The sequence below is a fragment of the Triturus cristatus genome, chromosome 11 (assembly GCF_964204655.1).
Source record: "Triturus cristatus chromosome 11, aTriCri1.1, whole genome shotgun sequence".
Classification (NCBI taxonomy): Eukaryota; Metazoa; Chordata; class Amphibia; order Caudata; family Salamandridae; genus Triturus; species Triturus cristatus.
In genome coordinates, this window is record NC_140594.1 from 263,069,793 (window position 1) to 263,096,592 (window position 26,800).

The 26,800-nt window shown below is 42.2% G+C and overlaps 2 protein-coding genes across 2 annotated transcripts in view; one reads left to right on the top strand and one right to left on the bottom strand.

Moving 5' to 3' along the window:
* Nucleotides 1-26,800, top strand: part of LOC146783979 (uncharacterized) — a 778,724-nt gene that overhangs the window by 479,681 nt on the left and 272,243 nt on the right. The gene's annotated exons all lie outside the window — the stretch shown is intronic.
* The window catches only part of PITPNB (phosphatidylinositol transfer protein beta), a 624,814-nt gene that overhangs the window by 113,095 nt on the left and 484,919 nt on the right, over nucleotides 1-26,800 (bottom strand). The window contains exon 10 of the mRNA XM_085636212.1: nucleotides 12,282-12,404. Coding sequence (XP_085492338.1) covers nucleotides 12,282-12,404 — 123 coding nt within the window. The remainder of the gene's footprint in view (nucleotides 1-12,281; nucleotides 12,405-26,800) is intronic.

Consider the following 26,800-nt stretch of genomic DNA (forward strand, 5'->3'; position numbering starts at 1 on the left):
ATGTTTTCATATTAGTCACAAAACGAAATTTCTTTGCCAATTTGAAAGCACACTTACTACTCTTTTTTTTGGCAAGTCATAAACACTTTTACAGTCTGTCACATTTTGAATCCACTTTTCAGATTCTTAAAAAAGCACATGTCCAAACTGCTTTTTCAGACCAGCACCATGTGTAACCTGGGTGACTGACTACACTCCAGCAAGGGCAACCAGCCTTAGTGATGCTGAATGTATTTGCATTACTGACTGAAACCTCAAACCCCACTCACTTGTGAATACTGTGCATGATTCCACAGGGTAAGCAGCTGGGTGTGTGCTAAGAGTCTGCTTCTGCACCAAAAAATGGCTCCCCCTTTCCATCTAATGCAACTGTGAAATCACCAGAGCAATACGCAATAAATCTCTGCCTGTAATTCCTATATGCACACAGAGTCATGTTTTCACATTAGTCACAAAACGAAATTTCTTTGCCATTTTGAAAGCACACTTACTACTCTTTTTTTTGGCAAGTGATAAACACTTTTACAGTCTGTCACATTTTGAATCCACTTTTCAGATTCTTAAAAAAGCACATGTCCAAACTGCTTTTTCAGACCAGCACCATGTGTAACCTGGGTAACTGACTACACTCCAGCAAGGGCAACCAGCCTTAGTGATGCTGAATGTATTTGCATTACTGACTGAAACCTCAAACCCCACTCGCTTGTGAATACTGTGCATGATTCCACAGGGTAAGCAGCTGGGTGTGTGCTAAGAGTCTGCTTCTGCACCAAAAAATGGCTCCCCCTTTCCATCTAATGCAACTGTGAAATCACCAGAGCAATACGCAATAAATCTCTGCCTGTAATTCCTATATGCACACAGTCATGTTTTCACATTAGTCACAAAACGAAATTTCTTTGCCAATTTGAAAGCACACTTACTACTCTTTTTTTTGGCAAGTGATAAACACTTTTACAGACTGACACATTATGAATCCACTTTTCAGATTCTTAAAAAAGCACATGTCCAAACTGCTTTTTCAGACCAGCACCATGTGTAACCTGGGTGACTGCCTACACTCCAGCAAGGGCAACCAGCCTTACTGATGCTGTATGTATTTGCATTACTGAGTCCAACCTCAAACCCTTAAAGTATTTTTTATTTTTACCAGTACACCTTAATTTATCGTGAAAACATAGTCCATATTATTTTACATGTTCCTCACATTTAAATTTCTCCCAAAACAGAAAATAATAAACACAACTTCAACAAAAGGAATTCCATTTCTATTATTCATTTCTTAATTTACCATATACATCCCCTCTCAAACTCTAAACTCACCTTTAAAATTAGTTAGCTGTGAAAGAAATGTGGCACTCAAACAGCAGATTATCAGAGCCAGGATCTCTGTTCTTTACATCTCTCTCCTCTCAGCAGAACCAGATAATGGCAAACTTTCCCTCTCTTTTTCCACAGATATACATGTTAATTTCAAATCTCAGTGCTTCCCCCTTTTTTTAAAAAGTAATCACACATTTCTATTGGTTGAAAACCAACCCTTTTCCAAAAGTACCCTTCCCCCAACTTGACTTCTGCCTAGTACCCTTCCCCCAACTTGACTTCTGCCTGCTACCATAGCAACAGCTCATGGAACACTGCTGTGTGGAGTTAGGTCAGAAGTTCACCAAACAATGTTTCAATTCCACAGAGCAAGAGTGCTTGACTTTTCAAACCTAACAGCAAATCCATAGTACTGTTCTTTGGTAACACATTTTTCTGTACCAATACAAAACATGCTTCTATTAATTTACACATACAGCCTAGTTTTTATTCTAGAATGGTATGAAACAGCCAATCAGTTCTTTTTTTTATGAAAAAAATATGTATGCCTCCATTTCCAAACTGTCTTTCATTTCTTTTTACCATTCTACTGAATTACACCTCCTGAGTGCATCCAGTTCTCCTTTGAAGATGTTCACAGTGTGGACTGTAGGGCACAGCTATGTCTTCTGGAGTGAAAAGTATGCAGAGAAAACAGATATGGTGAGAGACCTTGCTTTGCCAAATGGAGACATTAAATGGATTGGTCAGAGAGGGTTAAAGTGGCACCAATTGATGCCATTGGTGAAATCCTTCATGCGAATCCAACACCCTGACCTCATAATAGTGCACTGTGGTGGCAATGACCTAGGCACTTTGACTGGGGTAGGTCTGGAAATGCTTATGAAGGACACCTTTGCACAACTGTTTTCACTTTTCCCTAAAACTGCCTTTGTGTTTTCTAACATATGCCAAAGGCAAAAATGGAACTGGTCCAATCATTTCTGTCCGCAGATTGACAAAGCAAGAAAGCACGTCAACAAATCTGCTTCTGCTTTCCTCCGTGACTATGGTATGGGTTCCATTTACCACAACAACTTGCGTTACGACATGCAAGACATTTATAGAGGAGATGGTGTGCACTTCAATGATGAAGGGAACAGAGTCTTCCTCTTGAACCTTAGACTCTGCATCGGTACTTACTTGTAGGTACCACTAAAAAATCACTTCATAAACACAACGGCTCTTTTTAGAGCCCCCTAATATCTAAACTCTTAAATCTGCATTTCATTTCTTTTATTTTATTTTTTTTCTACCGTACGCGTACGTTGAGCTTACCGTACGCGTACCCCGCGATTTTTTTTAAAATCAATAAATGTTTTCTTTGTACTTTTCTGTCCTTCTTTGACCCCCTTACAAATGTTAGGGGGTCTGTGACTCTCCTCCTTGCCCCCTTTTCAAGATATCACTCTTTTTTTTCTGAGTGAAACACACGAAATGGCGGCCGCCGCTTCCTGGTTTCGACCGATTCGAATGTTTACTAAGATCTAAGAGCCAATCAGAATCGCGCTCGCGCACGCCACCGTACGCGTACGGTAAGCGCACCGTAAGCTGGCTCAGATATATATATGGATTTAAAGGCTATTTTCTCAGAATCTACTGAACAGATTTACACCAAACCTACAAAAGGCACTTCCTTGACCTGAGGACTACCTCTCTGCCAAATTTCTAGTAATTCTGTTCAGCCGTTCGGGCTGTAGCTGTGTCTAAAGGTCCTATGGAAAAATGCATGGAAAAAACGCGTTTTGGGACCTCCCTTTTATCTCAGCCCCCGCTTGACGAATCCCCCCGAGACTTTCAGGGTAGGAGCGGAGCGTAGCGCCCCACCTATTTTGAAATATTCGCGAGGATTCGTCGACCGGCGCCAAAGTTATTCAAAATAGAATGTTGCGGATTTCCTATGGAAACAGGGTCCTAACTATAACTACCTACTGGCGACCGCCAGTAGGTAATATATATATATATATATATATATCTCTAGTATATCTATCTATCCATCTATCTATCTATCCATCTATCTATCCATGTATCTATCCATCTATCTATCCATCCATCCATCCATCCGTATATCTATTATATCTATCTAGTCATCCATCCAGCCATCCATCCATCTATCCATCCATCCATCCATCCACTCATACATACATCCAGCCATCCATCTATCTATATATCTATCTATCCATCCATCCATCCATCCATCCATCTATCCAGCCATCCATCTATCTGTATATCTAGTATATCTATCTATCCAGCCATCTATCTATCTATCTATCCAGCCATCCATCCAGCCATCCATTATCTATCCATCTATCTATCCATCCATTATTCATCCATTCATCTATCTATCCATCTATCTATCAGTTGGATCTGCTTGGCTACCTTCCTGTCTACCTACCTGCCAGTCTAGCTATATACCGGTCTGACTATCTAACTAGCTGCAGTCTATCTACATGTCTATTTAACTACCTACTGTCTATCTAGCTATCTACCAACCTAGCTATCTTTGCAACCCTATCTGCCTGTCTACGCATCTACCAGTCTATCAATCTCCCAGTCTTCTCCATCTTTCAGTCTATCTATCTGTCTGGTTACTCATCGATCTGTCTATCTACCTGTCTATCTGTCCATCTATCAATCTATCTTGGCACCTCTATTGGTCTATCTGTTTGTATATCTATCTGCCTGTCTATTTATCTGTCTACCCGTGGGTCTGTCTACCTACGCATCTAACTGTCTACCTTCACAGCTGTATTGGTCTGCCTGTCGATCTAGCTAAGCAACCCTACCTATATCCATCTTAGCAAACCTTTTTTGTGCAGAGTTTTATATAGCGCAAACTTGACCCGAATCCAATCAGGTATCAGAGTGCTTTACACAGCACCAGTTACGTTACATGAGGACACACATTATTTTTTCTGTTAGGCACGGGGAGATTAAGTGATTTGCCCAGAATCACAGGATGTTTAGCGTCATTACCGAGACTCTAACCCAGTTCCCCCAGGTCCGAGGTCGAGCGCCCTAACCGTTAGGCCAACTCCTCTCCCCAAAGCTTATCTATATCTGTCTTATCTTTACAACCCTATCTATCAGTCAGATCTGTCTATCAATCTACCTAACTGCCTGTCTAGCTAGCTATCTACCTGCCAAACTACCTATCAGTTTTGCTGGTCTATCTGTCGATCTATCAACCTACCTGCTGGTCAGTCTATCTCTCTATCTACCTCTGCTACCCTATCTGTCTATGCAAACCTGTAGGCCTATGCAGCACTATCTGTCTATCGATATCTCTCTCTCTTAGCAAAACGATCTATATTTATCTTATAAACCCTATCTATTTCTCCTCTATCTTTCCAACCCTGTCCCTTTGCAAATCTATCTTTATTTGATTTTGCAAATCTCTCTATAGATGTGTCTGTCTTTGCAAGCCTCTATATCTGCAAGCTGTGCAAGCCTCTTTGTCTGTCTGTAATAAAGATTTTCAAAACATTTCAAAAAAGCATTTGCAAAGGCAAGAGGCTGACAACGACCCTAGACCGATAGGCTTTTTTGTCTAGGTCTGGTATTAGCGAACATGTTCCAATTTAAAAACAATTATGAATATAAAATAGTTAGAGATTTTTAGGCAGACTTCCTCCATTAGTTTGTTGTGTCATTCACATTTTTCTTCTACCCACTTGCATCATGGGGCAATAGGCACGCCCAATTCAGCCACTGGCTAATTTGCAAAAACCCTGAGAGAATGAAATATCAATTGTCAAAAGGCTGGCAGCCAACGCCAGACCTATTGGTTCTGTCAATGCTTGTTGGTGTATGCAAAGGATAGGAGTATAGGAGTACACGAGGAACAGAAAGAGAATAATATTTGGATAAGACAGTATGAATATGGAAATGAAACCGATATCAATTTAAGCTAAAGCATTGTATTGCACTTCACAAAACAATGACACTGCAGGTTCTCTTAAAGGTTAGTTGACTTTATGTTTTTCTTTTAACCAGTCTCTCTCTAATTGGTGTTTTTATTTCTCACAGGAAAATAAATGACCAAGCAGTGAGGCTAGCCAATGTCCTGCAATTCAGCATCGGATGTCATAGGAAAAGGAGAAGCACATCATACTCAAAACAGCACTGGCAAGCAGTTTGGTGCCACCTTCATTTTTTTTTTTTAAATCTCTTCTGAAAACACAAATCTACCACACAAGTTGAACATTGAAGTTGGCGATTATGCAAGGTTACCCAAGATAAAGGCATCTGCTAAGAATATCTAGCCAGTGTGTCCCATCACATTATAGTAAAAATGCTGATTTACACCAGCTGTTTCTAATATAATACGTACAGTGGAACAAAGACGACATCTAAGAATGCTCAGAGAATTGGACGCCCTCAGGTGATGCACAAGTAGTATATAATAATTCACTTGGTGTGGTTGTGTGAAAAAGCAGCATATTTTTAGATTAACAATACACAAAAGTTTGCAACTTTTGAAAAATACTCAATGTGCAATACTATGTTGGAGTTTCCCTGCACATGTACAGGTATGTACTTTTGGATCTGTGACCATCAGTTACATTATAATAATCCTAGCTGGCTCCAAGCAGCAGCCCCATGAATCACAGGAGCATCGGTATGTGACGTGTCCCGACTCAGTCACACGGGAGCCGCTCGCTTCTACGGCTGGAGAACGCTCCGCAGGGCGGCTCCATGAATCACTAAGCATTGGTTGGTGTCACGCCTTGACTATGTCCCACAGCCCCCTCGGAGCAGCGGAGACAACCATACTGACGATCGATGCTGGGATCGTGTAACCTATCGGACCAGGCCGTCTCGGCGACCGACAGCTGGTTGCTTGGTCCCCGAGGCCTTGACCTCCCAGTCCCAACACCTCTGCACACCCTTGCCATCTCAAGAGATATTACACTGTCTGAATCTCTAGAAAGCACCATTTCCCCCATATGTGATCCTGGCCAGCCATCTTAAAGCTTGCTGTAAATAGAGAATCATAGAAAGAGAAGAGGTCCTCGCCAGTCCTTCCTCATAACAATAGAAAGGGGATGGAAAGAATCTGGAGCAGCGGCTGTATTGGCATGGGCACACTCTCACCAGCCATTCCACCACAAAAGCTGAATGAGGACTGGAAATCTTCATTGAGCAATGGCTTTTTTAATGTGAGCAATCTCTTAACAACGAAACAACTGAAATGCGGAATGTATGAGATGGGTTCAATATATCTTCAACTCCTGCAAACCCTGTATATAAATTTCCCATACCCAATCCCAAACACAAATACTCTGAAGAACAATCTGTAAGAGGTCTGAGTCATCCACACTATATTAGCAGAACCTTACCCAGAACTCCCACCAAACCCTATTTTCCTGAACCACTACCCTCTTTACATAATATTTTACAGAACTTAAGCCCGCTTAAAATCATCTGTAAAGCTGGTAGTACTCGACTGTCTCAATAGTTAACAGACCTACCTTATTGTTGACCAGAACTGAACCAAGAATTCACCCTTCCCCACACCCGGCTTTCCCCCCCCACCATGGCTAAAACTATCACCAGCCCTAATGAAGGCTCACTTTCACAAGTGGGCTTCAATGCCTTTAAGATTACTTATACTCCTAACCTTTCAAAAAAATCTGCTAAGAAATTCAAACACAATATAATCAAAAGACACCTGGAAATGCTTATTTTGGATGCATATTTCTGAATGTCTAAAGGCAACATTGTGAACGGCCTAATCTTCTTCACCAATAAAAGAGCCCAATGGAGGAAAACCCTCATATCCTTTTTTCAGGTCAAACAGATAAGGAAAACACCTCATGGATTTAGACTTTCCATTACTTCCTCTCCGATCTTCGAAGCTGATCTCACCATTATCATTTACAACAATGGGATCATTCTCTCTCAATCATCGGATCAAAATCTAGAGCAGTTTGAAAAACTCTTTATGAAGATTAAAAACTCATTGGCTAACAATACAACTTCCTTACGAGAAGATCTAGCTATACCAACCACAAGGATACCCCAAAGTGTTGTTCCCAGGTCTACTTCCAGTACACCTCCATCCTTGCCCACTAGAGCTCCTGGTGAACCTACCCCTTGCGCCTTCCAGGATTATTTGGGGGACAATCGAAGAATGCTTCTAGCTCATAATGACCTCCCTTACACCAATACATGGAGTGCCCTTGACCCATGTTCACACAAGGCACTAAAACACAATAATCAACCCTCGTTAGTGCCCTATAACGACAATCTAGGAAACTCGAGGTCTTCTACCCGCTCACCTTTGAATACTTACTCGCACAGAGGCATTTCCCCTCCCTGCAACAAGCTCACCTACACACGGATCTCCTCACCCAAGGAAGGTACTATCTTAACACCGACTCCTAACCCAGTCTCCGCTTCCCATACACCATCCTTGTTCCAGAAATCGCACTTCACTCCCCTAATACCTCCCTCCTCTCTGAAGCGGAATCCCCCCTTACTATTTCCCCTTTCCCCCAGATGGATCCCCTGCGTACCACCACAAGACCTCCCACACATTTGCCAAATACGTCTTTTAATGAGGATAGATTGTATGACATCAAGAACTATCTTAATCTAGTTAAAGAGAGCCTTATGATCTTATTACACCTCTCTTTAAAATCAGAAAAGTTGAGGGAGCTCAATAAGACTTCGGAGATTGAACAACCTAACCTCACCACAATGATCAATTACTTCAGAAGGGAAATATTGGTCAGGGATATCAAAAGGAATACTTTCTGGAATTCTTAGCCTTACCTTAATAATCACTCAAGACCTAATAAGGTTACTGATCACCGGACTGAGGTGGACATTCATTCCCACTTACTTTCATACAACTCAGATCTTACTGAACCAATCCCCTCCACATTCAATATTCAAACGCTACCCTCAAATCCGTTTAGGGAACCCAGCGTCAATCTCCGTTCTATGACCAAAGAAAACCTGCAAACCGTCCAAACTACACACCTTGAATCTGTAAAGACCAAATCTTGCATCAAATCGATGCTTATCAATTGCAGATCAGCGGTAAAGCATGCAGCTGACATTGCACACCTCATACTCTCATATGACTTAGACATCTTGATCTTAACTGAAACTTGGCTCAATGACAGCTCTACATCAATCCTGGACATTCTAGTCCCCCCTGACTATGACATCATTAGAATGTCTAGATTAATCAGAACCAGAGGTGGCATTGCCTGTATCCATAGATCCACCCGCTCCGTGAAACAGACTCAATCTGCACTCTTATGAACACCTAGATGTTGAAATCTTAAACAATGACAAAACAATTTGCACGCTCCACATTATATTTCACCCTCCTGGAGACAATCTGCTGTTCCTTGAACAAATAATGGAGACTATCAGTCAAAGCAATCCAATCCCATAACCATGTCTTCCTTGGTGATTTCAACTTACATTGGAACAATGAAAATGATCCATTAGTACACACCTTCAAGACCTTCCTAACTGACCTGAACCTCAGCCAATCCTGCAACAAGCCCACACACTACAAAAGTGCCACACTAGATCTCATCATTGCCGAGGATAATATCATACAATTGGATGACATATTACCTTGAGATTGGTCAAATCACTTCATAATCTCCTTCAGCATCTTAGAAAAGGTGTTGATTAGACATGGTCAACCTCAGAAAAATAAACAATGGGCACATGAGTTGGAGAAACATCAACATAAATGATCTTACCACCATGAGCAATAATCTTCTGCAGCCACCCCCTAACATGACAAATCTCGAGGAACTCACAGAGCACTACACCCACTCCATGACCGATATCTGTGATGCCCTGGCTCCCCTGAAACTCAAAAGAATTCCAAACAAACACTTTAAACCCTGGTTTAACGACTCCCTCAATGTGGAACAATGTAAACTCAGACTTGATGAATGAACGTGGAGAAACTCCCACTCCCTAGACAACCCCAAACAACTAAGAAAGACTAGAAAAGCTTATAACAAACATATGCACTGCCAAATCTGATCACTTAAGATTGCGGCTGGATAAGGCCAACAACAGACCAAAAAAACTCTTCGAAACCATCAATCAATAAACCAAACACTCTTACTAACTCGGAACTCTCAAAGACTCAACCCCAAGCTGCGAGGAATTTTCAGCCCATATCATTGGTAACACTAGAAAGATTGAATTAGATCTGCAAATCTCCCTACAAGACCTACAAGGCTCTCTCGTCCGACGCCTCAGCTACTCCTGGACTGAGCTCTCCTCTGATGGAATTTGTTGCAAAGACTCAAAAAAATTATGCTTCTTGGAATACCTTCAGACTACCGGACGATGCTGAGCTACTCAACATCAAGACCACATTAAAACCATCAAATCACTTCTTTGACCCTATGCCTTCCGAAGTCTTTAATGAACTTATCTTGCCCATTTTCCCACTTTTGTCGAAGATTGTACATGAATCTCTCACACAAGGAGTGATCCCTGACTGCCTCAAGATCGGGCAAGTCACCCCCATCCCAAAGAAACCTATGACAGACTTTTCTGACCTTAACAACTTCCGACCAATCGCCAATATCATGACTCTGCCCAAACTTCTTGAGAAGTATGTCCATACACAACTCTGCAACCACATTGAGCATTTCCAACTACTCGACCAACACCAATCAGGCTTCAGATTGGGTCACAGTACCAAAACTGCATTAACACACATAGCAGACGATGCCTTAAGAATACTTGACCAAAACGAACCTTGCCTAATTATTCTGCTGGATCTTTCCTCAGCGTTTGACAAGGTCAGACCCGACAAACTAATAAACCTGCTAGTAACAAGGATGGGGTTATCAGGTCCAATCCTAAATTGGTTTGCCTCTTTCCTTCAAAATAGATCTCAAAAACTAAAAATCAATAATGACATTTCCAACAGTAAGCCGGTTTCTATTGAAGTTCCACAAGGATCCGCACTTTCACCCACTCTCTTCAGCCTCTATCTGGAACCTCTCACTGAAATTCTGAAACGATGCAACATTCAATATCATATGTACGCGGATGATACACAAGTGTATATGAAAATCTCCTCTCCAAGCAACATAACTACCCTCAACCATCTTCTTTTGGAAACTCAGCAGTGGTTAGCTCACAACCACCTTAAGTTAAATACGCGCAAAACAGAATTCCTCCTGATTGCCCCCCATAACCACACTGCACCCATTCAGGACAGGGTCAAGCAACTAACAGTACTCAATTGCATCCCTCATGTTGTGAGCTCCGCTAGATCACTCAGCTTAATCCTGGACAAATGCCTGAATATGCAAGATCACATCTGTGCATCAACAAGAGGAGCCAATCAGCAACTATCCGCACTAAGGAAAATCAAACCTTTCCTGCCGCCTACTGACCTGAAACAAGCTGACCAATCCCTAGTTATCTCCTGTTTAGATTACGTAATCGCTACTCTGGCAGGGCTACCCAAAGCTGAACCGGCCCCTTTAAGGGCCACTCTGAACTCTGCTGCCAGACTAATCACCAGCTCAAGAAAGCATGACCACATCACACCAGACCTACTCCATCTCAACTGACTCATCATCAATTCTAGGATCAGGTATAAAATAGCCTGCCTAACGCACAAGGCATTCCATCAGAACATCCCTACTTACCTGGCAAATAAACTTGAGTTATCGGGTGGGAATTTCAAACTAAGAAGTTCACACACTTTACTGCTGAAACCACCAAAGTTCAAAAAAAGAGAACCTACAGCCGTGCCTTCTCAGGGCTTGCTCTGAGAATTTGGAACGCCCTTCCACCAGAAATTAGAATTAACCCCTTGGCATATGCTTTTAAAAAAAGAAATCAAAGGTTTGCTCCGGAATAGTTAGGATTAGTCCCTTAGCCTCACAACTAACGGGTGAACTTCAACCCTGTATTCCCTGTCCACTATGCAATCTTCATCTTGTTAACTGTTTACATGTCTACTTTGTCTCCATTATATCTTCTTCTACTGCAGAAGTTTAGCTATCTATTTTGTCCTCATGTACCAGCCTTCCAGCTGGCTTTGTTGTACAGCGCTCTGATACCCAGCCGGGTCTTGTTTGCACTCTATAAAACTCTTCAAATAAATAAATAAATGTGACCATGAGACTACAAGGTGGCAAACATATTTTGTCCATCTCACCACAATCTCTGCATCATGAGAAGCTGACCGCATCACAAAAAAGGCAACTGAAGCATGTGGCCGGCACTACTGATGCCTGAGTCTTAGACACTTGGCATGCAACAGCTCAATAGAAATTTGAGGATTCAGTATCCCAGGTCTGGCTTCTGAAGTGAACAAGTGGGAGGTCGGTTGCATGGTGCTAGCTCTGGAAATTACATGTTTACACATGTTCCTACAGCTGAGTCTCGGAAGGTGGAAGAGTCTTACTTTCATAGGACAGATGTTGAGGGAAATATTTTACAATCTAAATGGTGAAAATGTGCGGTCTACCTGGATATTAATATCTCAGTCCATGGAAGTCAAGGAGAAAACCAATGACTTCAGCATAAGAGTGATAAAGAAATGCCTTCCTTTGTGGCAGCACATGTACAGCAGCAATTTTCATAGGGGTGGGCACGGTTTGTTAACTATAGAGAATATATGCAATGATCTGCACAGAATTATGAGTAAGATCCAATGTCCCAAAATCCACTGTGGAATGCAGAATTAGAACAGAGGTCCTTTAGACACAGTCTCCTCCTTGCACTAAACTGGTAAAAACTTAAATTCCTTACTGGTGGTAGAAGAATGAAAAAAATATAAAATCATTGCACAGATAATATTCATGAGAAACAATATGACTCCATAAAGTTGTTGCGAACTTGCCTTCCAATTTTCGAGTGGATGAGGGCAATTTATAATTGATCATATTTTAAACTCTCACCGCTTCTAGTTCTTTTTGCGTTTCATCTTCCATCCTTCTAATGTCCTCCATTGTTAGATCATGCCATCTGTCAATCCAACAGAAGAGCTGACGATGAAAGTTTGTAAATATTCTTTTTTCTTGCTGTAATAAGAAACAAAAATCCTTTCTTTCAAATGCTAGGGTTTAATGGTGTATGCATTAATAACACTTAATTTTAAAGTAATCTGATTTTAAACAAGAAAAATTATGTTTTTCTTTAGAAAGTAAAAAGAAGCTATCCACCTTGGTAAGCCTGTTTCTTGACGTGTGAAAAGACATGAAGAAATCCTTTCCACCAACTTATCAAAAGAAAATGCTTCACAACAATCTCACATACCATCCCCAATTGTCACACACAATCCAAATTCTTGCCTTCAAATTCCTAAAATGCAAAGCAGGCAATCTTAATATCTCAGAAAGCACAAGAGATCCATAGAGCAAAAAAGTGAACTATTGCTGGAATTCTCCTGCTTCAGAGACAGAACAGGTTTTGCTTGGAATTCTCTTCCCTCAGTTCCTTAAAGAGCACCAACCATCATTAAATTATGTGAGGAGCTAAAGATGCTGCTCTTCAAAATACATCACAGGAAAAATCTAATCTTGACCAATAGATAGACCCCAACCACTGTTACCAAGTGATTAACTAATGAACAATTCTGTGTTCCATCTATGCACAACAAATGCTCTGATCACCTAATTCCATGGACGTAGTTACCACCTACCTGAAATTAACTCTTTGAGCTAACATTTTGATGATTAAGGCATTACAGCCCACATTAGCAACTGTTGAGAGCAATCTCGTCTTTATTTTGCCTCCCCACATCTAAGCTTTTCCTTCATCACATTTGGCAAATGTAATCAAAGTACAGAGAATGCATCTAACTGCTAATCTGGTCACCCAGTTGTAATGCACAATAATATAAACATGTATATTACAGCTTCTCCTTTGGAAGGTCCCATAGCCAGTGACACACAGTTTTTGTTTTTCAGAAAGATGATGTTATCAAAGGGATCGTAGTAGCTGCAAACTGCAGAGCCAAAGAGTCTCTAAAACTACATCTCCGACTAGTGTGTGACATATTAGAAGTGTCCTTTTACACATCTTCAATATTAGATAAATAAGGTGCCATGTTTAAGTTCATATATTCACGGTCAGCAGGCAGAGATAGTGAATTGGGTGGACTTTGCTTTATCATAAAAACACCACATTAGAATTCATGAAAATGAAACAACTGTGTAGAACAAGAAACATCTTCTAGGCCACATCAAATGCTGGGCTACCCAGAAGGAATGCAGGGTGGCTGATCCCTTTGAACTCCAAAAAGTCAGTGGTGTCTGAGACCTGTGAGCCAATTGACTACAAGGAAGCCTCCTTTGTATGTTATGTTGATAGCTAAGATATGTAAAGAGCTATATGCTTATTTTTCCAAAGCTAACTTATGAATGTTGGATGGTTAATCCTGAAGTTTAGATTTGTCTAATAAGGATTTCTTAAGACTTAAAATTGTTTGCATCCAGGACACACAAAGTTAAGTAAAGTTGAATAGTTGCTAGCAAGGGGTTGTCCTTCATCTAAGATTCAACTACCAAATGTAATTGCTATGACAGATGCTGTGAGAACTGTTTCATCATAAGCCAAAGGCATGCAGAATGACAATGAAGTCCAATCAACACTAAAGACATACTGTTGTCTCAGCTGGGACTCTATCCATCAATTAGTCCCTCACACTATTTGTTGACTTTTGAAGAAGTCAAACAGAGCTGTTTGACTAACTTGGCAACAAGATCTGTCAGGCTTCCCACTTTTTATATTGGTGGCAGCCCTTGTAACTCTAGAGACCCCAGGTACTTGCAAAGCAGTGGGTTATTAATTCAGGAGTGAGTTATCTCCTCTGACTTAATAAACTCATCCTGCTTAAGTCACAACACAGTTCTAAGAGAATCTCTGTTCAGCCCCAGGCAGATTGGCACACAGAGTAGGCAAATGTCCAGAAAAATGAGTGGTTAAGGTAAAGCAGCCTCAATAATTTTAAAGCCAAGAAAACACCACAGTTAAATTGTCAAACCAGTTGAATAAACTAGAAAAAATGTTGAATAAGGAAAGACCCGCATCAACTAAAACTGGATAAAGAAAACCAATGATATTTGTTTGCAAAGTTTTGTGTCAAACAGCACCACGAGAACACAAAGCGCCAATCAGTAGTTAAGTTTGCAGCTGAACAATATCAGGATGGCTTCACAAGAGCTGGTAATTTCCTCTCTTCTACTCGTGATTTAACTAAAATACTTACATGTTTCATACTTCACCCCACAATGCTTATGGAGAATTGGTGCGCTCCCCAACCTTACTTGCCATAGGTGTAGGAGGACCGAAGGACGCTTCTTTCACATGGTGTGGTCCTGCCTGGTAATTGCTAAAGATTGGCCCCTCTGCTTTTGCTACATTAACTGCTGTTCTAGAAAGGCCCTTCGATTGCTCTCCTTGTGTTGCCCTCATTGGGCATCTTAGATGATGTTGGAGGACCCCATTGACAACATATCCTGGTGGGCATTGGCACTGTGGTGGCGAAATGTATAGCAGCTTGCCATTGGAAATCCTCCTCCCCACCTACTTTTGTGGAGTGGTGCTCTGTGAGGGACTGGTGCGTGAAAGTGAACAAGCCGATCTACAGAGCCCATAGTTGTCCTATCAAGCAATGTTAAATTGGGCTTATTACAACCTCCATGATGTCCGACATGAAATGAGCCACTGTTTTTTTCTTTTTTATTGCCTGCTACCTTTGTCGTGGATTGGCCATGTTTTGTACTGTGTATTGCTTATCACATGAGCTGTAAAACTGAAAAAAAGTTTGCTTATTAAAAAACAAGATTGAGGATGATCAGGTTCTAAGGAGATTTCAGTAAGACCGCAATAGAGAAGCAATTGGGCAGGCCAAGAGTGCTTAAGTTCTCACACATGGATTTACTCTTTTCATTTTTTTTAGCTTCAAGTCAAAAAGCTAGAGAAGTCCCTTGCAGTTGGTTTCTTTGAAAGCTTCCACTATTCTACTGTGAATTGGATACTGATGTCTTGTGACATCTCCCTTACTGAAACTGGTGTATGAGTTGCTGGAGCAGTGTTTGTTTTATTCGTCTCTTCTCTCTACCTCCTTTTGCCCTGGTTGAGTTCTTGGTAATGAGCCTTTCTAGCTCAATGTTCATTAACCTGCCTTCGCCAGGAGGAGATTGGTGGAAACCGGTCTCAAAATCCTGATCATCTGGCTGAGTCTCAACCGGTTATACATTCAGATTTAGTCATTATTTTGATTCTTAAATTCCACCTGAGGGTCAAAGCTGGAATCTGTAGCTCAACAGGACTCCACAAGTTTGGATGCCTCCACCACAGGGTCCCGCTCAAGCAGTTTTCAGGATGGAAAATGTTTTAAGTGGGAAAAAACTGGTATTGTTGCCCGTAGAAGGTTTGTCAGCCTAGGGCAGGTCCTGTCATTCTGTGCCTAAATGTTTTTCAACTGCTGGGAAAGATACCTTTCGTCACTCTTGCAGCCCTCCTGTCCTCAAGGTAGGCGGTCTAGAATCAAGCCTGTCTCAAGGCAGGGCTTTTGAACGTCTGTCCACGGTGGTCAGCTGGGTTCGCTTAGAAGTCAGGTGTTCTTTTGCTTTTTGCATTCATGTAGAAGCAACAAGAGTCCAACCACTTAGCTGTTGGACAGCAGTTCCAGTCAGTGGGTGGCAAGAGGAGTTTGAAATACTTGGTTCTTCTAACACCACTTAGGCAGAGTGTTCTTCCTATAATGTTTTCTTCCCAGGTTCATAAACGTTCTGAGGAGGTGGTGGATGAGTTTCCAGTATTATCCTGTGCACTAGCTAGTGATTAAATAATTCCCCACACCCAATCCTAGAAACATTTTCACAAAATGTCTTCCCAATTTTTTAGCACTTTGTTTCGGTTGATTGCCACCCAGAGGAACCTTGGGCCTCCCTCTAGCCACTATCCAGTATGGATGAGGTGTCCTTCCCTCTGTCTGAACTGAGCTAAACATTTTAATTTCAAAGAAAGCAGTGCGAAATGACCCCTTTCCAGCTGGTCCTGTCCATAGTCTGGAGAGCTAATCCTTGCAAGGTGGTCACTTCAGACACCACTGCTGCCTTCCATGAAGGAGATCATTAACCAGCCATCTAATGGTGTGTATTTAGCCCCTGCAGTAGGGCTGAGAAACTCCAGAGCAGCACAAAGTACAGGCTTCTAAAGTTACTTTTGTGATATATTTACCAAAACTCTACATTCACCAGTGAATTTAATGTTGAAACGTAAAAGGAAATTAACTCAATGACCCAACTAGCATTTTCCCACTACCAGATAGGAACATGATTTGTCTCATGAACAAGCTTGCTCTTCAAAAATAAAAATAAAATGCAGTTTTATCTTCCTTGAGGACATACATTTTCCAATGTCTACCATGTCTCATTTTTATACATTAAGCACTCAGCTTTGTGGCCTTAGAAGGCACACCTTAAAGATGACTAAGCCAATACATAAAATAGGTTCTTGGAAAATGCACTTTTCCTTTCCATGTGACATTGTAGTCTTTCTAAACTTCAGCTCAGCCAGAGCGACAGGGTGCTCTCTGAAGCCATACATTTTGTGTACATATGAAAACGATGTAAATATACACTTCATCCCAAGCATGACATTTAACTTGTATGCCCAAAGTGCATTTCTGGCTCTATCGGCTATGGCCTTACTTGGCAGTTAAGTAAGTAAAACCAATGAACAGTACATGTTTTAGGGCAAAAGCACAGATTCTATGCCACTGTTTAGCAGTGACATAGTGCACATATTCCTAAATCTAGCAAAACCAGACAGTAAAAAGTGGGAGGATCACAACAAAAATTTGTATTTTTTGTTTTACACACAGGATCCCGGAGAGTACTGTGGTGATGATAAAAAAAACTTGTTTGAAAGATATATACTGTTTCAATACCACATCTGTAGGAAAATGCTGCATCATTAAGTGAATGTAAAAAAACAAGAATGAGGAATACACCCAGCAGACAGAACCCTCTCTTCGTGGTATTTGGAAAAAGGAGCACAGGAAAGGGAGATCTCCTTTCTTTAAAAGACCCCTCACTCACCAACCTAGTTGGTGACATGCATCATCATTGGGGAATACAAGGACCATCTCACACAACAGAAGGTACAAAAATTTCAAAAGGACCTTAAACGCTTCTCTTATGTCAAGACGTATCCATACTCTGATCCTGAATTTACCCCTCCGATGAAATCTGATCGTGACTCAGATGCCTCCAGCACTGACTACACTGGTAGTAGCAACTCCAGCACGGGAAGTGGGAGACAGAGACAAAGAGGAAGGAATAGAGCTCAGAACAACTTGCCGGCATACAACGCACATATTCCACCTGGATTCCAAGGCCCATACAATCCACAACAACCATACCCTGTTTATGGATGGCAACCACCGTTCCCACAACCATTATTCCCTCCAAACACCTACAGGCCGCCTTTTTTAGGCAGGGGCAGGAGGGGAAGAGGAACAAGAAAAGGCACGAACCAGGTGCATTGGGAAGAGGAGGACCCGGTAGGCAGCTACACGAGGAGCAAGACACAAGCACCCCAGGCAGGGCCGAGCAACAGCAGGGTTTAGTCACCAACCTTGCAACAAGACCTCTAACAGTGGCAGAAGAAAGGGTCCTGAATAAAGGACTTGTTTTTGTCCCTACGACACGCTTTGACAAATTCCATCTTCATTGCGAACTGGCCAGTTTTTTTAGGAAGCTCAGACTAAAAGCTTTCTTTGAGAAACAAGGTAAGACGACATACACAGAGGATTCTAATGAAACTGGATTACGTGTCAAGTCCACCTTCACTCCCCCAACACATACCACCCCGGTGGAGCTAGCTGCATTTGAACAAGCTGTCTTTAAAGACATAGAACAATTTGATCTAAAACAACCCTTCACTAATATGAGTAAAGAGGAGAACTGTGCCCTGGACAGCCCAAATCATGTGACACCATTGTGATAAAACAGGCGGCCAAAGGCGGTGGAGTAGTAGTACAAGATAAAGAGGCTTATTGTGCGGAATGCCAGAGACTTCTGTCTGATGACAGGAATTACCACCCATTACTACAGAACCCCACCGATGATCTTAGGCAAGAAATCAGATCTCTTGTGGAACACGCAGAAACAATGGGCCACATTTCTAAACAGGAAGCTGATTTCCTGAGAAACAGTGGGGGCAGAATCCCATACTTCTATACCCTGCCAAAAATGTACAAGGACAAGATTCCCCCATCAGGTAGACCGATTGTGTCGGGGATCGGGTCTTTACTCGAACCTTTGTCGCGATTTTGTGACTTAGTTTTTAAAAACTGTTACAGAGCACCTCTACCTACCTCCAGGATACAAAAAGCCTTCTTAAACTATTCCAAGACCTGACAGTGTATGAGAATACGATTCTGGTGAGCTTAGACATTGAAAGTCTATATACCAGCATCCCACAAGACGATACACTGGAAGTTTAAAAAAAAGCCTTGAATGGAACTTTATGGACATACAGGACACCGCCTTTATTTTGGTACGTGCCAGATTGGCCTTAAAGAGAAACTATTTCGAATTTGAGGGAACCCTATTTCTCCAGACAGGGGGTACTTCTATGGGGAGCACCTTCGCTCCGAGCGTAGCAGGACTCTATGTCTTTGACTTCGAAATGAGATTCATACTGAATATTCAGAATCCCTTTCGCTCTAACATTGTTTTTTGGAAGAGATATATCGACGACGTCCTTGCCATCTGTCAAGGACCAGTTGATACCCCAAGGGACTTCATCGTATGGATCAATACTTGTGATGACAATCTAAGGTTCACCCACACTATGGACCCTCAAACAATGATATTCCTGGATGTAGTAATCACCAAGGAGAATGGCCTACTAGAAACCAGAACCCACCACAAACCCAGTGCTAAACCTACTCAGATTTGAGAGCTTTCATCCCACACCTCTCAGAGAAAATTTGCCTTATGGTCAGTATCTGAGACTGCGTAGAAATTGTAGCAAGCTCACAGACTATCGCAGCCAAGCAAGAGATCTGACTAACAAACTATCTGACAGAGGCTACCCTGAGAAAATCCTCAAAAAATGCCAGAAAAGAGCACGCAATCAACCTAGGGATGCCCTCCTGGAGGACAAAATACAGACGGAGGGGGAAATCCCTCTCACTTGTGTAACGACATACAGCAAAGCGTCAAACCATATGACTAGGTCTATCAACAAACATTGGTCAATCATTAATACAGGCAACCTTCAATGGGAAAAACCATTATTCTCTTTAAAAAAAAGCAAGACGCCTTAAGGACTCCCTGGTGAATACACGCCCTAAAGAGACAAGGCAGGAAACTTCTCCTACTGTACTAAACGCATGGGGCCTACCGAGTATTGTAGGGCACTATCAGTGTGGTAACTGCAGCGTTTGCCACCTGACTAGCAATACAAAATCATTGTCACTAGAACAAGGAAAAATATGGACTCAAAGAACCCATACAAATTGCAACAGCACCAACGTGGTTTACTTGATAAAGTGCCCATGCAACCTTCAATATTTGAGCATGACTAGCAGGAAGATCAAACAGAGAATATGCGAGCACCGCAGTACAATCAGATGCAAAAGGGTGACAACAAAACTCACTGAACACTTTGAGAGGAACCATGCCACAAATGACATGCGGTGGACCATAATTGAACAGATCAAAATGGGGTCAAATGCACAACAAAAGCTCTTTGAAAAAGAGCAACGGTGGATATATACGCTATCCACCCATAGAGAGGGACTAAAGGAAAATAACCCATGGAATTCTATTCTACCTAAATAAGCACCACACTTCCTATGATAGTTTCATCCAGCTATATCAGTATACACACTATAGGAGTGTTGTTAGATCCACAAACCAGAGGTATGGTTTTTCGTCTCTTTTCTTCTATACACGTGACCCTCAGTGGGATTGTACATGGAAAACCCCTGAGTAAATATATCTTGCCAAACATCAATTATAACAAGGATGTCTGCACGGTGACTATGTGAGCGTGATGGATTGCCTGTTTAGGTTAACACCACGATCGTAAATATAGCCACTTTCCTGTTCTTTTTCATGTTGTCCTAGACACCTTTATTCTGTGTGAGTCTGCATTTTAATTCCTATTTGGTTTAAGTACTTTCTATTTAAATCATGCCCTGTAAGGAGTATTTACTTCATACTCAACATTAGTAACTTTATTGTCCGGTAGTCTAGCGACACCGGCGCACGTACCCCCGGATGTGCTGACACGGGTCTTTTGACCGCTTAGCCACGCTGCCTGTCCACGTGATCCGAAAGTGGCTGCACTTACTCGGCGCAGCGGCTCCGATACACTGATCCAGCAGGGAGTTGCGGCAGGTCCTGTTGATAGGCGCAGCAGTTGGTGATCAGCTCCACATAGTAAGTACCCGGGCTGGATGCGGGAGTCCCCGTCTTTCCTCCTTTTGAAATTACGCTCGTGGGGATGTTTTGACTCTTTCTTGCCCACTTTTGTTTAGATTGTGTAAAGAACCAAACACTGTGACCCCGACTCCCATGAGGCACACTAACACCGCGTTTTTAGTAAGCTTCCTTCTCCTTCCCATGAATCCGAATTTTATGTCCACAACACACTTGCGATTCTTTCTGCATACAACACGCTTGCGATTTCGAATTGAATGTTGTTAAGCAGCGCGCTCACAGATTTGATTGAGAGCGTGTAACACCCACCACTAATCAATGATGTATGTGGGGTTGACATAACCATGAACCTCGGCATAATCTCCGTGGGTCCAGTGTTTGCACCGGTGCACTCGCACTCCTCACTTCACTTGGAGTGCGTAGACACCCACTCTAATGAGCATGATGAGTGGGTATGTTCTATGTCCTAGTGGCCTAAATCTGTCACTGATATGTGTGCGTGAGTACTACAGTTCACTGCCTCTTAGTCGAGGAGGCACACTCTGAGTTGTTTGGTAATCTCACGCTATGCACATTATATGTTGGAAAATATAAAAGCACTTATCCCACAGAGAGAACTCATTGCAGCGACTTGAAGCATTTGCCTGTGATCTTGTGTTTATCTTCACAGATATTTTCCTTTCGACGAATGGGACGAAAGGATACCTAACTGTGAGTACATGGTTAGGCTACAGTGACCAAGGGTAGGGTACACCTTAGCGAGTGTATACCTCCCGGGTTACGTTCACTGGTCCTGACGAAAACCTGGTAGTAACAACCTGATGGTTGAAACATGTAGACCGTTTTTTCAGCACTCTTTTTTGCACTTCTTATTCACTGAAAGATACCGAAGGTCAATGTAACCTAGTACGGCATCTTAACAATCCTTTTAATATTGTCCAGTTGCCCCAGAATAATTTTTTTTTGGGAGTGGGTTAAATCTGGCCAATTTTTAATCAACACCTTTTTCACTCACCTTCACAACAAAATAACCAGCTCCACTGTAATCAGGTGTCGCAGCACACCCGGAAAGCATTCGGCTATTCGGGTGGGACCCCAATGATGAAGCATGTCACCAACTAGGTTGGTGAGTGAAGGGTCTTTTTAAGAAAGGAGATTTCCCTTTCCTGTGCTCCTTTTTCCAAATACCACGAAGAAAGGGTTCTGTCTGTTGGGTATACTCCTCATTCTTGTTTGTTTATATGATTGCAAGGGGACTAGGTGTATCCCCTTCAAAATTGCGAAAATCCCTTTCTTTCTTTTGCGTTTTGAATTTCATTAAGTGAATGATCAGGACATGGGCATCCTGTGAAAGCATATACTTTTAAACACTTGTTAAAATCCTAGCTATCATTTGTCTCGAAGATCTTTCACATACACGGCATACACCTCCGTTTATAGATATGTCTACATTGATAAGCAAATTTCTTGCTTGCTGGCCCAAGAGGCATTCTTGAACTTCTCTTAGCAGCATGGAGAACCTTATCAATATGGAATTCACAATTGATTCACCAAAGAACAGATTGGTAGCACAGAAAATAGATCATGAACTGGGACTTTGATTATTTTTTTCTTATGAGAATTTGCTCCACCTGCACTTTTTTCATTGCAAAGTGCATGGTAATGCTTATTTGCCTGTGGTGACTTACCGCACTAGAAGAAAATCAAGAAAAGACTGATCGCCACAAGTTCAAATCTATGTATGTAAAAAGTGTTTTTGTTTTCGGTTGGATTTGCTTATTTATTTACTTTACTTTTTTAGTTAGCACAGACATTTACATCAAAGGCCTTGACTAAATTAATCTTTTCAAACAAAACTAAATGAGGAAGGGGTGGTACTGTAAATACCCAATAATTACCACCTTACGTTACCAACAGAAAAAGTTACCAACAGTACTTTACATTTTCTATTCTGGAATTTTACTGGGCGTTTTAATTCTTGTTTACTTGGGGTCAGAACTCTACTGTGCATTGAGGCAATTCTCCCCATACCATGCCGAGTTTGCAGATGGAAGTTTTTTTTTCTCGTTTTTTTTACACCATCTTGGCCGTGCCATCTAGGGGTGCCATATTTAAAGCGCACGTTATAGTTGGCCGCTCTTTTCCAACATCACTGACCATTCCCTATGAAAACAAGGGCAATGCGTGGACACCCTACTTCAGTTAGGTTTCTCCCAGACTATACACTACACCTGCACTTACAATTTATACTCTGGGAACTTTAATTAGTGTTTTAATTCTTATTTACGTCGGATAGGATCTCTACTGTGCTTTGAGACTCTTATGCTCCTTTCGCCCAGACGGCAACTTTCATTTTCAGGGTTTTGTTTTTTTAATTGGCGTCAGCCATCTTGCCTAGCCACCTAGAGGCACCATATTTAAATTGTGCAATCTAGCTGGCTAGGGCTTTTCTAACACTAATGAGAATCTCCTATAAAAACACCAAAAGTAAGCCTGTCGGTGCTCGTCGGCGTCCAGACAGCTCCAAGGGCTATGGACCCTGGCCAATTTTCTAACAACTGACTCCATACGCGTCTGATGTTCTGCTGTCTTGGTGACCTAGAATATGAGACTCTGACTTATACTATTAATCCACTGGAGGTCACTACAGCATGTAATCACTTTAATTTTACTTTTGATTTCATCAGAGACAGAAGACCGGCCTCCTTTTGTAAAGGTTATTATCGTGGGCTCAAACTTTAACTGCAGCTTATTGGTTAACCATAAATTTAGATAATCTGAATTTGATTCTTGATCAGAGACCAAATACTCTTTTTTTAACTGAAACCTGGCTTAACCTTAACTCTACCCCAGACATAACTCATGCTCTTCCTGAAGGATAATGTGTTATCAGGTGAGACTGCCGGGACAAAAAAAGGAGGAGGTTTTACCATTATTTTAAATCAGATTTATATGCACCACAGTTGACATTCCAGTTCCTGATTGTTAAGGTGTCATTTTCCCTCTGAAACTTTCACACAATTTCTCCTTTTTGGACTCCCTCGCGGAGTCTGGAGGCCAACTTTTCTCAAGCTCTTTTAGAACTCATTGCACTTTTTGCACTTAAATGATCAAACTTTAACATCCTTGCGGATCTCAACCTTTATTTTGAACATAATGACTACACCTCAGTGTCCAATTTAACCAAAGACAATGAAGCTATATAGCTCAAACAACCGGTCATGATTCCTACCCTTTGCCCAGGGCATATGTTAGAACATGTGTTCTCTAACAATATTCTGGCAGTTGGATAAGGCTTTTAATTTATGGATCTCTCCCACTCAAAATAAACCGATCCCTCTGACCACTTTTCATAAGCCCACTGCTAAACTGACGCACCTTGGTTCAATAGTTACATTTTGGATCTTAACAAAGGCTGTAAAGTGCTTGAACTTGCATGGTGTAAAAAAAATAATCTCACTGCCAGAGCAAAATATATTCCGTCATTAAATGCTATCGTAAAGTCACTAGGAAAAGACAATATGCTTTACATGCTGTTAAAATGAGGGCACTCCCAATTCCATCAAGGAAATATTTTCTATTGTCAAATATTTGATAGATCCCATTTTGAAGATGCTTACAGCTTCTTCTGTGGAGAGATTAAATGAACTTGCAGGATTTTTTTTCCCAACAAGTCTTGGATATTTACACTACGTTTCCTGTGGATAATCAGAGGGTCAAGGATCCTACTGTTTCCGAGTCCCATGGACCCCACCTGTCTTTTATTACGCTTATCTGACTGGATGATTCATACAGTCTTATTAAAACTATCAAATTAGGTTCACTGCAGGACCCCACACTGAACCATGCCATGGAAAAGGCAGCACCTTTCAATTACCCTTGCATTGGTGGACTTACTTAATCTCTCTATCTTCTGCTCAAAGGTACCGCAATCATGGAAACTCATAGCAAAATAAAAAAAAAGAGAGGTACCTCCTCTGTGGCTTGGTTTTCCCTAAGTCTCCAGGAGGAAAAACACAGATGCAAACACTTGAGAGGAAATGGTGCCGCAACTACAGTTTAGATGATAAGAGGATCTATAAAACAGCACTGAAGCTATATCGCAAGAATATCAACATTCAAGATCGAGCTAGTCGCAAAGCAAATTTCAAATGCCAATAATGCCCCTAGAACTATTTCCAAGATCGTAAAATCGCTTTTGAACCCTGGGGAGCACAGACTTGTCCTCCCTCCTAACCCTTGGTAGACAATCTATCATTGTTTTTTCATGACAAAATCATTAAAGAACAAGTTACTTACCTTTGGCAACGACTTATCTGGTAGATACTATCTAGCTGCAAATTCCTTACCTTAGAATTATCCTCAGGCATAAGACTGTGTTCGGAAATCTTTAGTTCCAGAATCCTTCCCTGCTTCTGCAACAGAAGATTCTCCTGAAGCGGCAGCCTGATTGGAAGACCGATAGACAAGCTCAACAGCTCAGGATACCAGACTCTCCGAGCCCAGTCTGCAGCCACAAAAATATTTTGGGGCCGGTCGTTCCTGATCGTTTTGAAAACTTGGGCAGGAGTGGTACTGGCATAAATGAGTACAGGAGTCTTCAGCCCTATTCAAGATAAAAAGCATCTCCCAGCGAGAGCCACCTTGCCATCTCCAGCGCACAAAACCCCTGACATTGCGAGTTCTCAGCAGTGGCAAACAGATTTAACCAAGGTTCTCCCCACTGATGAAAGAGACCTTGCACCACCTCCAGATGGAGATGCCACTCGTTATCCGCTAGCTACCTTAGTCTGAGGTCGTTCACCCTGGCGTTCAGAGAGCCCGCCAAGTGTTGAACCACCAGGGATATGCCCTTATGTTCTAGCCATGTCCAGGGATGCAGGGCCTTTTGACAAAAGGTTCACAAACCAATCCCATCCTGCTTGTTGCAGTACCACATGGCGGTGGTGTTGCCTACGAACACCTGCACTAGCCTTCCTTTGATGGAGGTCAGAAAGGCTTTTAATGTCAGCCAGATTGCCTAGAGAACCAATAGGTTGATGTGGAGTCCGGGTTCCGCCAGGGACCAGAGTCCTCTGATCTCCACCTCTCCCAGGTGGCTGTCCCATCCCAGGAGTGACACATCTGTCACCACTATCCGATCTGGTTGGGGAATGGATGAGGACTGCTGCTGACCCAATAGCGGTTTCATAACCACCACTGCAGATCTTTTGCAGTGCCACCCAAGATCTGGACCATGTCGGAGAAATTTCCCAATACTGCGCCCACTGACACTTCGGGTTTCAATGCAGAGTCCACATATGCCAGCGGGCATGTGTCACAAGGAGGATGTAGGAGGCCATGAAGCCCAGCAACCTTTGAGTCACTCTCACTCAAAATCCAGGATAGAGGCTGAAACATAGCCTGAATATCCTAGACTCACCATTCGAGAGGATAGGTCCGAAACTGAACCAAGTCCAGAACAGCTCCGATTAAAGGAAGTCAGGTGTGACTTCGGCACATTGATAGTGAAACCCAGAGAATGCAAGAGGTCAGCTGCAGTCTGGAGGTGGGAGACAACAGCCTGGGGCGAGCCCGCCTTTAACAGCTAGTCGTGAAGATGGGGGGGAAGACTCGCACTCCTGATCCCCGCAGATGAGCTGCAACCACCGCCATCACCTTGGTGAACACCCGATGGGCACCGATAAAGCCAAAAGGGAGCACGGCTAACTGAAAGTGCCCGTGGCCCACCATAAACCGCAGGTAACACCTGTGGGTAGGCAGGAAGGGATTTTGGAAGTATGCGTCCTGAAAGTCCAATGCTACCATTCAGTCTTCCGGGTCCAGGTCAGACAGGACTTCAGCGAGCGTCAGCATTTTTAATCTCTCCTTTTCCAGGAAGAAATTGAGGGGTGCAGGTCTAGGATAGGACTAAGACCTCTGTCTTTTTGGGCACCAGAAATTAGTGGGAATAACAACCACAACCTACTTCTGGCATAGGCACACTCTCTATGGCTCCCTTGGCCGAA